Source organism: Mus pahari, chromosome 5 (genome assembly GCF_900095145.1).
Source record: "Mus pahari chromosome 5, PAHARI_EIJ_v1.1, whole genome shotgun sequence".
Classification (NCBI taxonomy): domain Eukaryota; kingdom Metazoa; phylum Chordata; class Mammalia; order Rodentia; family Muridae; genus Mus; species Mus pahari.
Genome location: NC_034594.1, coordinates 46,121,424 through 46,136,469, shown reverse-complemented (window position 1 = coordinate 46,136,469; position 15,046 = coordinate 46,121,424). Strand labels below are relative to the sequence as shown.

Genomic DNA, 15,046 nt, shown 5'->3' with positions numbered 1-15,046 from the left:
GTTGACATTGCTCATTCACATCTGATAAAGGACTAATATCCAAAATATATAAAGAACCTAAGAAACTAGATATCCAAAAAATCCAATTTTTGGAATGAGTACGGATCTAAACAGAGAATTCACAGTAGAGGAAATTAAAATGGCTGAGAAATATTTAACGAAATGTTCAACATCCTTTGCCATTAGGGAAATGTGAATCAAAACTACTTTGAGATTTCATCTTGTACAAGTCAGAATGCTAAAATCAATACCACAAGCAATATTAATGCTAGAAAGGATTGGTGTAAGGGGAAAACTGATGTATTGCTGGTGGGGGTGCAAACTTTTACAGCCACTATAGAAATCAATATAGTCATTCCTCATTAAGGCAAAAATCCAACTACCTGAAGATCCAGATGTACCACTCTGGGGGGATATGCCCAAAGGAGATTTCACTGTACAATAAGAACACTTGTTCCCATATTCATAGCTGCTCTATTCACAATAGCTAGGAATTTAAAACAACCTACATTCCTCTTAGCAGAAGAATGGATAAAGAAAGTGTAGTGCATTTACACAATGGAGCATTACTCAATTGTTTAAAAAAAAATAAAATTTGCAGGGAAATATCTAGTCATCTCTTGTCACAAAATGAAGCTTCCACTTCTAGGACTGTGTTACAGTCAATTGAGTTGTTGTCCAAATAGGTCCCTTGGAAATCCCCAAACAAACCAGGTTGTTGTCAAGACAATAGATTATGCTCTATAAACTGAGAGCAAACCTCCATTGATGAACAATACCCACATAACTCGTTGAACAAAGAGAAGTTGAGCTTATACCTACATAAAACATTCATCCCTATGTTCTAGTGTCTTTGATAAGGGAAAGTACTCTGCAGGCCACTCCCCCCCCCCCAAAAAAAAAAGAAACAAAGACATCAACCCAGCCACAAAACATTTGGTCTAAAATGCTTCCATTACTGGGGAACATGCTAGGGCAATGGTAGTATAATGCTTGTGGGAGTAACCAACCAATGTCTGATTTAACTTAAGGCCCACTCCATGAAATGGTACCAACACTAAATACAGCTTGGAGAATCAAGAACCAGAAGCTGCATAGCCAAGAGTCCTCGTATAAACCCAAATATTAATGGTCTAAAAAAAAATAACAATAAGATGACTTCCAGTGATATTCTGCTCTACTTATAGACCAGTGCCTTTCTCAGCCATCATCAGAGAGGTTTCCTCCTGCAGCAGATGGGAACTGATACAGAGGCCCACAACCAAACATTGTGCAGAGAGAGAAGCCTTGGAATACACACCTCTAAATGAGATGTCTTCATCAAATCTCCCCCCTTCAGAGCTCAGGGATCTCCACAGAAGAGGAGGTAGAAAAAAATGTAAGAGTCAGAGGAGATGGAGGACACCAGGAGAATAAGGCCCTCTAAATTAACTGAGAAAAACTCATACAAACTCACAGGGACTAGAGCAGCAAGCATAGGACAGACACGGGTCTGCACTAGATCCTCTACATATTGTATGGCGTTTAGTTTAGTATTTTCATTGGACTCCTGGGTGTGTGAACAAGTGTGTCTCTGATTCTTGTGCCTTCTCTAGGGGCTCTATTCCTTCTGTTGATTCACCTTACCCAACTTCAAAGTGATGGTTTTTGTATGAACTTAAATTTTATTTTGTTAAATAAAAAGAATTCAACTGCATTTTCACTTAATAGTATTTTATTTAAAAGTTCACAATTAAAGTACTGTAATAACCAAAACACTTAAAAGCAAAAAAAAAGAAAAAAAAAAGAAAATAAAGAAAAAAGAAAAGAAAAAAAATACGCTATCTTGAAAGAAAGAAAGGAATGGAGGCCCTATGTGTAATACGTGTGGTATATAGAATACAAGGTGAGAGTCAGGCTAGAACCAGAATCCATCATACAAAAGGAACAGGAACTTCTAAAGTGTTTCAAAATTTGAGCAGAAGGTGAATGTCATGAGTCTATACATTTCACTTGGCTTATATTAAAATCCAACACGAATGTCAAGAAAATAACCACTTCTGTGTTCTCTGCCATCTGCTGACATCTTCTAAAACCTCAAACAAGGATCTATCAAAGAAATCCAATCTCACATTGTGAATCATGGGAAGAAAAAAATTCTATTTCTAGGTTGACTATATAAGTGAGAATCATTGCCAAAAAATAAAAATACAAAAACATCATGATGCCATTCATAAATTAAATCCACATTTTATTTTAACAAAATTTCATGGTAATCTGTCCTGTTCATGGGCTCTGGGTGTGACTGAAGTTACTTTAAAACAAGAGAATGTTTAGAGTATAGAATTCAGGACATAGGGCAGCAGCTTCTTCTACTTCAATTGTTATAAACCAGCACCATGAAATGTTAAGTCAGTCTAGATAATGTGTGAATGGTTGAATTCCTTGTGAAGAACAAGTGACTTGGGAAGAACCTATAGTTTTGAAACAGCGACTGACAACAATTTAGTGGTTAAAGATACAGACTACTAAGAACAAAGGAAACAAAAATAAAGTTTGGCAACAACATCCATTTCTGGAGATAGGCTGGGACCAGTCCCTTTGGTGCAGTGTGGCTCATGCTGACTCAAGGATGAATTCACCAGACCTGCATACTGCTTAGGCTGCCTTTCCAGCACTGTACTGTCTGTAGTGGAACAGACTCTTGGAGTCCACAGTGCGAGATTTCTGCACAGCTTCAGCAAAAAGTTTGGTCACCTGAAAGAGAATGTCAAGAATGTTAGCAACCTACAAGAGATGAAAGTGAATGCAGGATGAATCAGGAGTGAAAAGGCACAAGTTCTGCTCCCAATTTTCAAAGGGGTACGGAATGAAAGATGTGATGTGGCTTTTTTTTCAGAGTTCAGACTTCAGCATGAGTAAACTTACCCTACCCCCAATGAGGATTAAAACCTACTTAGGGCAAAAATATGATACACAGATCATTAGTGAATCTCAGATATGTGGTTCTTTCTGTGATAACTCTGGAAGCTCATAGTCAAATAAAATTGAGTGAGCTTCATGTAATCCTTTGTGTGTGGTGTGATATGGAAAAGCATGTGTATTATTACAGCTGCACCTTTGATCAATAAGCTATTGTTTTCCTGCTGTGGCGTTCGCTTCGAGACAGGGAGACAGCACTTCCAATCTTCATGCCATATTATACTATATCTCTGTATTCACGGGATAATTGAATGGATGATAAATGAACCATTCCTAATCCTAGCTTTTTATTATCTCTAACTTTTTCATCGAGGTCATGATCTATCATATTAACTCCATTGTTTTAGAGTCTATTAAATACATCTCTGCTCTGCTCTAAGAGAAAGAGAGAGAGAGGGATAGGGAGAGAGACAGAGAGACAGAGAAAGAAACCGAGAAAGAGAGAGAGAGAGAGAGAGAGAGAGAGAGAGAGAGAGAGAGAGAGAGAGAGATTGGTTCAGGGAGTGGTTCACACTCTTGAAGGGAGATCCAGAAGTAAAATGTGCACATGGCTTATATATAAATGAAGAAACACACCTGGAAATTGGTGAGAAGAGCAATTCCACTGTCCACAGCTGTCCTCCGAATCACATAATTATCATGGACAAATTTGGTGTTGTTATTGGGTAGGTTAATCACTAGGTCGATGCTTCCATCTCTTATCAACCTAAAAAAAATAAATAAATAGAATCCTACAGTTGACAATACCTATTTTTTTACTTAGCTTCAAAATTGCTAACACAAATCTCTCTCTGATTATTATTTGCATCTATCCCTGATTCCCACTACCTGGTCAGAAAAAAGCATGAGAGTAACTGGTTGTGAATTAACCTGTGTCACATTCTGTTGTTGGACTGATGAGACATTAAAATGTCAAAACCATGAAGCCGAACTGGACTCACTTTACAAAACTCTAAGCAAGGGGCTCATAGCATCAGTGGAAGAGTTCTAAGGTCTATATATGTTGCTATTTTTTCATTCATTGCAAAATGGTTTCTTGACTTTTAATAAATACCATAGTACATAGAATTTGGTATGTTATAGTTATTGGGTAAACCATAACATCTGGGAGTAACATAGAAGCATCTATTGTGCCCTCATCCCATGTATCTTTGTAAAAACAGATTCACTGTTGTTGCCGAAGCCTCAAATAGTGTGCCTTACAAAATCATGTAACAATGTGGCTAAGGAACAACCATTTCATTAGTAACATCATCAAAATGCTTACTTTAGTTTTCTCCATGTAGCAAGTGCTCAATCAATTGACTAATCCTTTGATCTACAACTTCAGTGAAATGTAGATGATCTATCACACACACGCACACACATATGTGTGTGTGTCTATGTATATATGTAGTCTATGTATACATATAGTAATCACTGCATGAAATACTTTGTAGTTTTACTTGTATATGTCAACAATCTTACCAGAAGAATCTGAGAGGTGCTTTCTAACGCATGTGCACAGGTGCGCACATATAGTAATAACATTTTTTATAAGAATGAAGCTATCATCCATAAATGTGTTCTTTTGTCAATTTGTTAATTTTGAAAAGATTTGAAAGCGAGTGAGATGAGACCATCATACTGTGCTAGCTCCCACCATTAACCTTCTGCTTTTCCTTTAGCTTTACCTTTTGGCTTTTGTTTTCCCAACAACTCAGAAAACAGAATATTCAGTTCTTACTTTCTGATGGAAGACAGGCTGGGATTTTGTCCTTCCTGAGATGGCCAAGCCACAGGGGTAGCAGGGACATTGTTGGCATTGAGCCAGTCTGATGTAGCTTCTGTGGCAAAAAGCTGTATTTAAAATAGAAAACGCAGTTACTATACAGAAGGAGCCTTTGTTAATGATAGGGAGAAGAGAAAGAAACATGGGAGGAAGTATGGCACTAACAGTAGCCACTTGAACTCAAAATTTGGGGGTACAGATTTTTTAAATATTTGTAAATATTTTCAGTGAGGAAACATTTAAGAGTCTCATTTGAAACTGCATTTGTAAAGGAATTAGTCATTGGTGCTAAGTTATTTTTATGAGGTCATGAAATCCATGATCATAGGCCCAATCTGAGCCATGGGAATAACCTTGTTTTACTGAATCAGGCTGTGGCAGAGCATTTTGCTACAAAGACACTTTGCCTGTAACTGTAACAGCTGGAAACTATGACCTCACACAGAATCAAGAAAAGGAAATGATCCAGAAACACACTGGCGTAAGTGTCCTAATTATGTTTCATCTAAAGTTACTGAGATTTTGAGCGGACAACTGCTATTGAGTTTGTAGTCATTTTTGTTAAACCTAGTCTTTCTAGTTATTTTAGTCTATGTAAGGTTTATTTTTTAACTTTTATTATTTGATAGTTTTATGGGCTTAAATAACCAACTGTAGTTGTTTTCACCTCTATTCTTTTCTCGGATCTTCCTCTCTCTCTCTCTCACGAGAGCCCTTCTTCTCAATGAGTTCTCTTCTATTTTCATGTCTTCTTCTGTGTGTGACTCACTGAACTTAATTAGACTTTCTCACTGCGAGTGGAATGTTATTTACGATAGATGGGACAACTTACCAGTAGCTACAACACTGAAGGAAATGACACTCTCCTTATCTACCAGTCATTAACCACTAATAATCCTCTGTGGACATTTTGAAATTACCAAGTTAATCAAACTTTCCGAACTGAGAAATCAGGTTTCCTGTTTGTGCAGTATTTTACTGTATGGACAATTTTCAGTGCTGAACTAAAGCTATGTGGGGTATTTTTTGTTTTTGTTTTTGTTTTGTTTTTTAAATGAGCTAAGAGAGTATACCTTGAAACCTTCATTGTGCAACTGCTCAGCAACACCAAGGAATCTTGGACGGAATGATTGCTGGAAAAGAAATTCACAGAATTCACTTTCTAGATAAACATAGTCTTTGTTAGTCCTACTCAACATGCTTTTCTCCCGCTGTTATGAACATAAACCTTATATGTTGCTTTTTCCTTGGTATGAGTTATTTATTCTCCAATGTAAGTGAAATACCATTTGTGTTCTCTTGTCTGCCTCCTATCTATGTTTAAGCCCCTTCATGCACAATGAGTCCTCACCATCTTTGCCTAGAGCCACACAGTCTCTTTGTGAATGTTCTGTTGTTGTTGCTGCTGTTTGGTTGGTTGGTTGGTTGGTTTGTTCTGTTTTGGTTTTGCCTGGTTATGGAGATAGTGTACTGAGATCTGAACATTGAGTCAGCCCTGCTGGCACCTGGATGTTCTGATCTTCCAAACAGCCTGCTACTGATGCTGAGTACTTCTTTTCCACTGCTTTTAATAACTCATTAATCATCTTGGAAGTTTATGTGCTAGGAGCCCCTTGAATATTAAGTTCCTTTCAAACCCTGGCTTTGCCACTCACTAGAAGTCTATGCTCAGAAAAGTTAATATCCTTGGCCTCACTTCTTCTAAAAGAATGATGAGAAAGTTCCTATCTCTTGGGGCTCCACAGCTCACTAACTTGTGTTTTCTGACTTAGCTTTTTTTGTTTTTTGTTTTTGTTTTTGTTTTTGTTTTTTTTTTGATGGAGTCTCCTAATCCCTTTGGTACAGTGGTAATAATACTTGTGGTATTGGGTCATTGTCATTGACCAGTAGGAAAATTTATTAGCAATCATTATAGAGTGTTAAGACTCAAGATCAGTCCTTTCTGGGCTAAAAGCAGTTCTCATGAAATATTGATTAATATTAACATTAAGATAGCTGCCTTTTCCAGCTTTTCAGAGACCAGATTCCTGTGTCTGTATCCTACTATTTAATCCTGGGTTCTTCTTCCATTTATTATAGCCCAAACCAACTTTCCCACCATATGCATCCATTTCCACATGGGTTTCCCTAATGGTCCAGCTCATTTTTCAGAGTTTCTATCAGTATGTAGTTTTATCCTTCCTAGGACCCCAGCTGTACCCCATTCCCCTGGATTCCTGCCCATTGCCATTGGGTGTTGCCTACCTCTAAAAATTCCCAGTGTTTACGGGTTTGTGTTTCATGGCAATGTTCAGGAGGACATACAACAAAGATAAGTCACCTACCCACAGATTAAATTCTAACCTTGACATTATTAGCTTGAGTTCCTTAGTATCTGAGCAACTTAAAATTTTGCATGCTTACAGCATATCTGTTCTTTCAATGAGATCATTTCACTGATTTTACTTTTAAAGGTTTTGTTTAACTGATGATATAATGTGGTTGTTCCTGTAAATGTCTTATGATCGATTTGGAAATCACACTAGTGATGTTTGAAAAAAAAATATGGACATGATCTTATTTCTAGTGCCAAAACTAAGAATTATAATTAAAAACATATTGGAATCCTTGTACAATTTTGATGATATTCTACCTGTAAAATCTCCTAATATTTACATGCAAAGGTTCTCTGAGAACAGATCTAAATCCTAGGGAATGACTCCAAAGACTATGTTCAAACATAAAATCACTTTGTAGATTCTGGCCCTCTCAATCCCAGAACTGCAGTTTTATGAGAAGAAACTATTGGCAAATAGAAAAGATAAATGCAATGGAGTGACCTGAGCTAAGGCAGGCACAAGGGTTATTCATGACAGCCTTCTAGAACATGAATTGTAACTGTGCCCCAAAGAGTAGCTTTATATTTCTGCTCAGGAATACATGCATTTAGAAACCATCAGTTCATGGCTCTACATAAAAAATAAAATAAAATTATGAAACATAATAGAGAAAACAGAGAACAGAGAATAATTCCTACTGACTGACAATAGGACAATTGAAGGCAGTATGCAGCAATGTCTTGGCACATATACTAGACAGATCAGGACATTAATATGCTCCTGTGGTCTTGCTTGGGAGACAAGAGGATAAATGAGATGATCCATCACATTAGCTTCCTAGTTTGAGGTTTCTTGATAAGAAACATGCATGAAACATGCAAAATGGATCTCTTCCTTTTATCCAATCTCCCTCATAGGAAACATTAAATTTGGATTTTCTGATAAATGCAGAACAGACTCAGGTTTGTACTAAATGAGAGGTCTCGGTTAATGCCTGGGTAATTAGTGCATTCATCACACACTTAACTAATGACTTGCAATCTCTTAAACATCGCTTAGCAAAAGGCCACTGAGGACATGAGGGTGTTAATAACATGATAACACATTTTTCTTCAGGTCTCTAAAATGAACTGCTACAAGTAAGGTGGTTCCCGGATGTCCCACAGTAATAGCATCAGTGTTGTCTGAACTTATTAAAACTAGGAAACTTTAGGCTCCACCCACTTGGATTGCATCACATGGGTATCCTGTTCATCTATATAGTTTTCAAACTCTCTGGGTCATCCTGAGCTACACTTCAGTTTAGAAGTGGAATCTAATGAGGCTGTGGGCGTTATCCTTGACTCATTTTGCAATTTGAGGTCCAGATGCATTAACCTTGACCAAAGTCACAATGAAAAACATTGAGGGAGGAATACCATAATGCAATTTTTTTTTTGTCTGCCACTTTAAAATAAAATAAGTCAGCAAGCCCTCTAAGAGCTGCAGATACCAGGCAGAACCTCATTATGGAGCTGTTTCGGTGCCGTCCCCCAAGTGAGAAAGATAAATATCCAACATGACAGTATTGGCAGTTCCCGGCCAGGGAACCACTCTGCCTTCTGGTGTGGAGTGTTGGCTTTCATAGTCACATTATAAACTTCTATCAAACATGTATTGAACACTTGTGACACATAAAACAGCCTCTCTACAAAAAGAAATTACCGCTGTCGGTTTGCATCTGAGTAGCCTCAGATTTAAAAGCTGATTGAAAAATATCTGCGTAAGAATCCACTCCTTGGTAGAGGTGAAAAGTACAAAGTGGTTTATGTTCTTGGAAATATTAATAAGGAAAAGTCGTTTTGAACGTGGAATATATATCTATTTTCGCCTGTGATCATTTTTTCACACTAAACCAACTTCCGGCCAACTTGGAAAGCCAAGTTAACTCCAAGTAATGTCTGTGGATGCTACAGGGTGCCTGGATTGACAACTGTGTGGTTGTTCCTAATGATGCCTCTTTGAAGATAAAAGGTTATTCATGTCACTTGGAGTCATCTTTTCGAATAAACGCTTGCTTTGTGTTTCAAAGCTGTGCTGAAGCCCAGATGTCAGGCCATCAGGCCGGTGCGCTCCACTTCAGCAGTATCACTGAATAGGCCAATCAGAGAGAGAAACACAGAGAGCTCTCCATTCCCTCTAGAGTAAATCACTCATTGTTACCGGATGTTCTAGAAACCCTCAAAACAAGGCAGATTGCCTCCTCATAGCAACTAAAAATACATCGTGACAGGATGAAAGGTGACTGGAATAACTGCAGAGAAATCAAGGCTGATTCTGTTGCCTCCTAAACCCATATTATGCGTCTTATATTACAAAAGTTATGGAATGTGGAAGGCTTCTTAGTAAAGACCGAGTACACATGGCAATCAACCTGACAAAATCCTTTGTTAAAAATCTGCATCCTGACTCTTGCTTTCTCCTAAATCCTAGGTACACACGATTAAGGGTACATATATTTCAAACTTCCAGGGTGATTTGACCCTGGGATCGGACATAAGAAGGGTCAAAGGAGAGTACATGAGTAAAAGATTACAGTGAAAAAGAGAAATACGGACTTAACAAAATGCCGCATACAGGCAAGTATACACACTATACACACACATATGACCACACACACACACACACACACACACACACACACACACGTGCATATTTCAAAATATACTAGTAATAGATGCTTAGTTTTAGAATGTTTTCATCCTATGACTCTAAGTAAAGAAATTCTCCAGCTCAGAGTCGCCTTGCTCTCTACTTCAAGGCTCTCTCTGTTCCCCCAGTTTTCTCTTGGAATCTGTTGTACCAACTGAATGAATCTATGTGTCTTCATGAAATAGTTCTGCCCAGAGCACATATTTCACTCAGATGTGACAAGGAAAAAGACCTTCACTATAAGTGGGATGGATGCTCAGCATCCTCTCCACTGCTCTGAAAAAGGAAAAGTAAAGGAATTTCTAGCAATGATGTGAGTATGTGTTCTGTGAAGCCTATGGCAGCATCATACGATTGGGTGAGCTGAGATGCAGATGTGAACTCCTCCCTCATCGCTTAATTAAATAACTCCCCCAAACAGGTGCTTCCAGACACACTTTCTAGCCCTGGTCTTCATTTTTTATAATGATTTTCTGTTAACTCCTTTTCTATTCTGATCATAGAGTTGGAAGAATTGTGACAAAGGCTTCTGACCCAGTGATAACAAGTTAAGATGCTTTTTCAAAGTGAATCCTGAAATACAGAACACAGGTAACTGGATCCAGAAAGCTGTGGAGTCTAGGTAAAAATATGAGTGTGGTGTAGATTCCTTTCTCGCTGAGATCGTCTCTCTAAGATTTAAAACTGGTGGTTCTCTGCCTAGTCTATCCTGTCAAGTTTTCAGTGTAAATCATCGGACTAAGCACTTTTAAAAATTACTATGAATTAAATACAGAGACTATATAAACATTAAATGTTGGGCGTGATAGGTGTTCCTTGCCTCTCATAAAATAAGTCAGAAAATTACCTTCTTTCTATTTCTCGAGGCTTACAGTTGTACTGATCAATTTCCCTCATTGTGTATATTATTTCAGTAAATATAATTTTATTAAATCACTTTTAAACTACATTTAACCTTGTACCAAAAATATATTTTAAAACCCTAATGATTGTCACTCATACACAAATGGAATCTTCTTTGTAATAACTCACATAGCTGATGAAAGGTTGTTTTAAAAATAATGCATTCAAAGGCAGAATTTTAATTAATAAAATCTCATTGCTTAAAAGAAAATATTCTTCTCCCCTCCATAATGTCCCCCTTTTTCCTACAAAGCAAAATTCTGTTCACTGATGCCAAAATCCCACAAATATTTCATAGGAACAAATTAATTTTGCCGCACATTTCCCTGCAGCACAGGAACCAAACAAGCCACAATTTTATACATCACTGCCTCTTTAAACTGCTATCTGAAAATGTTAGCAGTGTTTTCATTAGTTGTGGAGATGAGGGCTAAGGGCACGGTCTCCTCTGAATGTCCCCAAGTCTCACATTAAACTTTAAGCCATCCCTGGAAGTTGGGCCAACATTCTCCTAGTTAGGACTTAATAATACTTAGTACCCATTCATAATGTGATGAGCCACTCTTGCGATGTGATTTGTCTCTAAACTGCCATTAAGCCTCGCATAACAAGTCATCTTGTTGGCCTCTGTTCTAAGTCCTCATCATTGTCCTTCTTCCTCCTCCATAAAGCAAAATCTCAACTTACTCTCTAGTAACTTCTCTAAAGTGACTACCTGTCCAGTCTCCAGAGTCTAATTTGCTAATATTAAGACGCCCTAATGAGGTGGCATTTATAATAATCACCCACCAGCTTGAGAATACCTGATTCTGCTCTAATTATGTTTTTATTGATTTTTGAGAAGCCATGCAGGGTTTGAGCTTATTAAAGTCACAGCAGGGGAGGTATATATGACCAGTCAATGTTTTTAAAGGATATAAGAATGACTAATCTCAAGTCACAATGAATGACCACTTGAGAAGCATATACAATTATTTTTAGCAAATAAAAAAAAGACATGTATATACTGTTGCAATAATTACTTCAAAAATTCCAGAGATTTTATATTCAAAATTTTACCCTGAGATATATTTATACCTGGCTTGCAAAAATAAACCAATGTTTTTTTTATTGTGTTAAAATATTCATACATAGTCATCTCATCTTGCTTTGGCCTATATACATAAAAAAAGAGGCGCAGACCTGTGCAAGCTCAAACCAGACAAAATTCCAGCATGAAGAAGATTTCCCTTCTTCATGAAGTCTCATACCTACCTAAAGAATTATTGGTAACAGTTAGTTGGGATAGGGACCACTAATTTGCTTGAAGAATGTAGTCCCTATTGGACTGCCCACCCTCATTGAAGACCCTACATCCAAGAGTATAAGGACAGCCCAAACTATAATTAGGAGCTTTAAAAAAATACAGAACACAAAGATGGGGAAGTAGGAAAGGAGGAGTGGACCTGGATGGAGAGGGGGCAAAGGATGAGTTTGATTGAAGAATATTGTAGAACATTCTAAATAAATGAATAAAAATGAGAAAAAATACAGAGAGAAGCCCTAATCAAGGAATAAGGGGCCATTGCTTTTCTAATGTAGTCCCTTCCACAGCACACACTCCTTCACTGGAGACTTTTTTCTTTCAGTCCCTTAGTTTACATTTGTATTTGCTGCTGCAGCAGGAGACTGCCAAAATAAGAACCAGTGTCCATTCTATAAGTTACCATTTTTCCAAGGAATGTAGCCTACCCCCCTCACTTCTGTGCCAGATGAGCATCCCGTCCACTATCAGTGTGCTACCCAAGACTGAGCACAGACACACACCACTCACCTGGATTCCAATCAGAATGCCCTTCTGAGGTATCTTAAACCCTGTAGACAGCATGGCCTTTAGGAAGGCGGTATGAATACCCTCACCGAAGCACGCCACCTGTTTAGGATTAAATTTTAAAAATAAAATAAGAGAAGGAAAGAGAAGAACAGTCTAGCACACTAGCAAAGGAAGGAGAAAGAGAAAAGACAGAAAAGAGCAATTGACAAGCAGTGTACTGATAAACCCTCTAGATTTTCTCAGTATTTCCCAAAGACCAAGTAATCTGCATCCAAGGACTGAATGGCTGGCCAGGACAGATGTATCTTATGCTTTCAATTAAGCATAATGAATGAATAAGCAACTCCTTCTCAATTCAACAACACTCAGTGGAACAACATACCGGATTGTACTGCAAGTTATTTGGATACAGATCACAGCTCCTGGTGTGTCATGTGGTGAAATCCCAAATATTAATGTGAGTTAGTGTTTAAATAACTGAATAGTCATGTGTACAAGGCAGCAGTATATGAATTCAGGATAAAAAAAAAATAATGATAAGAATGCCAAACTACCGACCCACTGGTGTAAAATCATCTCAGACACCTTAGGAGAAAACTGCCTAAGAAATGCAATAAGTACATGAAAATCCCGAAAGAGTTTATTCTTTTTTTAAAAAAAAATCACTTTTTTTGTAAATGGAACCAAAATATCCTGCAACGCATCCTGGAGACCCAAGCCACATGTAAAGAAGGGAAAGGAAAAGATGCCAAGCTAACACAAATGGGCAGGGTCTGTCGAGATTTCCCCCGGGGTAACTTCTGTACACTGTAATTACAAGTCGAACGGCCACCATAACTGGAGGACAAGTGGTGTATTTTAACATGATGGGAGTCAGTTCTGCACATATCATCTGGCACACATTCAGAGTCCCCATTATAGTAAATAATGCTGACGGCTGAATTCATTCTTTAAGCAAATGACTCTCTCTTGCGGGGCAAGAAAAGTTCTCATGAGTGTAACCTTCAGCTGACCACAAGTACATGCCTGCTTTTTCACTCCACGGTGAACATTTTAATCAGTCATATGCTGGCCAATCAACTCGAGCAATGTCAGTGGAAGTTAATGAGTCTCACTTCCACTGAAAGGAACCCTGCAGTCTGATCAGAAGTGCAAGTACCCAAAACAGGTGTCCTAGCAAAGTCAAATATCCCTGTGAATATCAGGATTACATCCTTACTTTTCCCCTGTAAAATAAAACGCCCCTTACAACAAGCCATTCTACAACAAGCCACTTAAACACTATAAAAGTGTCTTTGAAGCATAGCTGGGATTTCTAAACTGGATTTATTATCCTGTATTCAGTTATGAAACAGAATTTAAAACATCATACTTGATGACACTTGGAAATATGACTTTAATATTAGAAAAATTCTTTTTATGGTTGAGAAAGGAGACAACACATAGGAACAGCTTCTAAGTGGTTCATATTATCCTCATTGTATGAAACACAGAGGATATTAAACCCGGAAAACAATCATGCCACACCAGAGAAGGAGAAAAGAAAGGAACCTCTCCCTGTTCTGCCTCTGCATCCACTGAAAACAGAATCATGGGATCAGAGTGAACCTGAAACAGCATCACTTGTCTGGGAATAATGTAAGACCCATAGTTCGCAACTAGACCTGTTTTCCAGATGAATTAAAAGACGTGGCAAAAGGATCAAGAGTCACTTTCTAAGAATGTAACTATATCACCACAGTCACTCGTCCCTCCCTGCCTGTCCCCTGGTCCCACTTGGCTTCTCAACAAAGCTCGTGCTTGTAACCAAGCAACCATATAAAACATCACACGCATTCATTGAAATTAAATATTCTCCTATTCAGATTCTTTCCTGAATACCAAGAGAGACCATGAGGCTTCAGAGCCTGGTGTTGCCACTCCAGTGAACACAGATGAGAATCTGAAGGTGGGAGCCAGTATGTCTGTCAAGGGCTAGGTGATTCATAAAATGTCCTGACACTGACATGTAGAGAACTTTCCAGAATCTGACAGCTCTCTAAGGGAAAACACATTTCACATTCTTAAAGAAACCTTCACCTGATGCAGTTCCAATACAAGAGAAGAGGGACACCCAGTGGCCAGTCCCATTATAGTTTGTAGATCAGCCTCAAGAGGTTGAAGCAGGGATTCATCTTAAAGGTGGGCTGGGATATTTCAAATATTCACAATTTCCACAATTCACATCTATGATCTTTTAATGATGTCATTCTACACATTTCTAGTAAAGATGTGCTGCTCTACTTCAATCATAGCAAGCCAGAGGTTCTGTTCTTACAGAAGTATGTGAGAACTTTAGAAAGAATGACACAGGATATACTCAGATGTCTAGAGAAATCCATGACTGTTGTTCACAGTGGGTGTACTGGCTAGTTTTGTGTCAACTTGACACAGCTGGAGTTATCACAGAGAAAGGAGCTTTAGTTGGGGAGATGCACCCATGAGATCTAGCTGTGGGGCATTTTCTCAATTAGTGATCAAGGGGGAGAGGCCCCTTGTGGGTGGTGCCATCTCTGGGCTGGTAGTCTTGGATTCTATAAGAGAGCAGGC

At 38.2% G+C, this 15,046-nt stretch overlaps 1 protein-coding gene across 1 annotated transcript in view; it reads right to left on the bottom strand.

Moving 5' to 3' along the window:
- Positions 1 to 2,212: 2,212 nt before the first annotated feature.
- Cps1 (carbamoyl-phosphate synthase 1) overlaps positions 2,213 to 15,046 on the bottom strand; it is a 109,668-nt gene continuing 96,834 nt past the window's right edge. The window contains exons 34-38 of the mRNA XM_021199318.2: positions 12,458 to 12,556; positions 5,806 to 5,865; positions 4,688 to 4,800; positions 3,538 to 3,667; positions 2,213 to 2,736 (exon numbers count right to left, since the gene is read on the bottom strand). Coding sequence (XP_021054977.1) covers positions 2,638 to 2,736; positions 3,538 to 3,667; positions 4,688 to 4,800; positions 5,806 to 5,865; positions 12,458 to 12,556 — 501 coding nt within the window. The 3' untranslated portion in view covers positions 2,213 to 2,637. The remainder of the gene's footprint in view (positions 2,737 to 3,537; positions 3,668 to 4,687; positions 4,801 to 5,805; positions 5,866 to 12,457; positions 12,557 to 15,046) is intronic.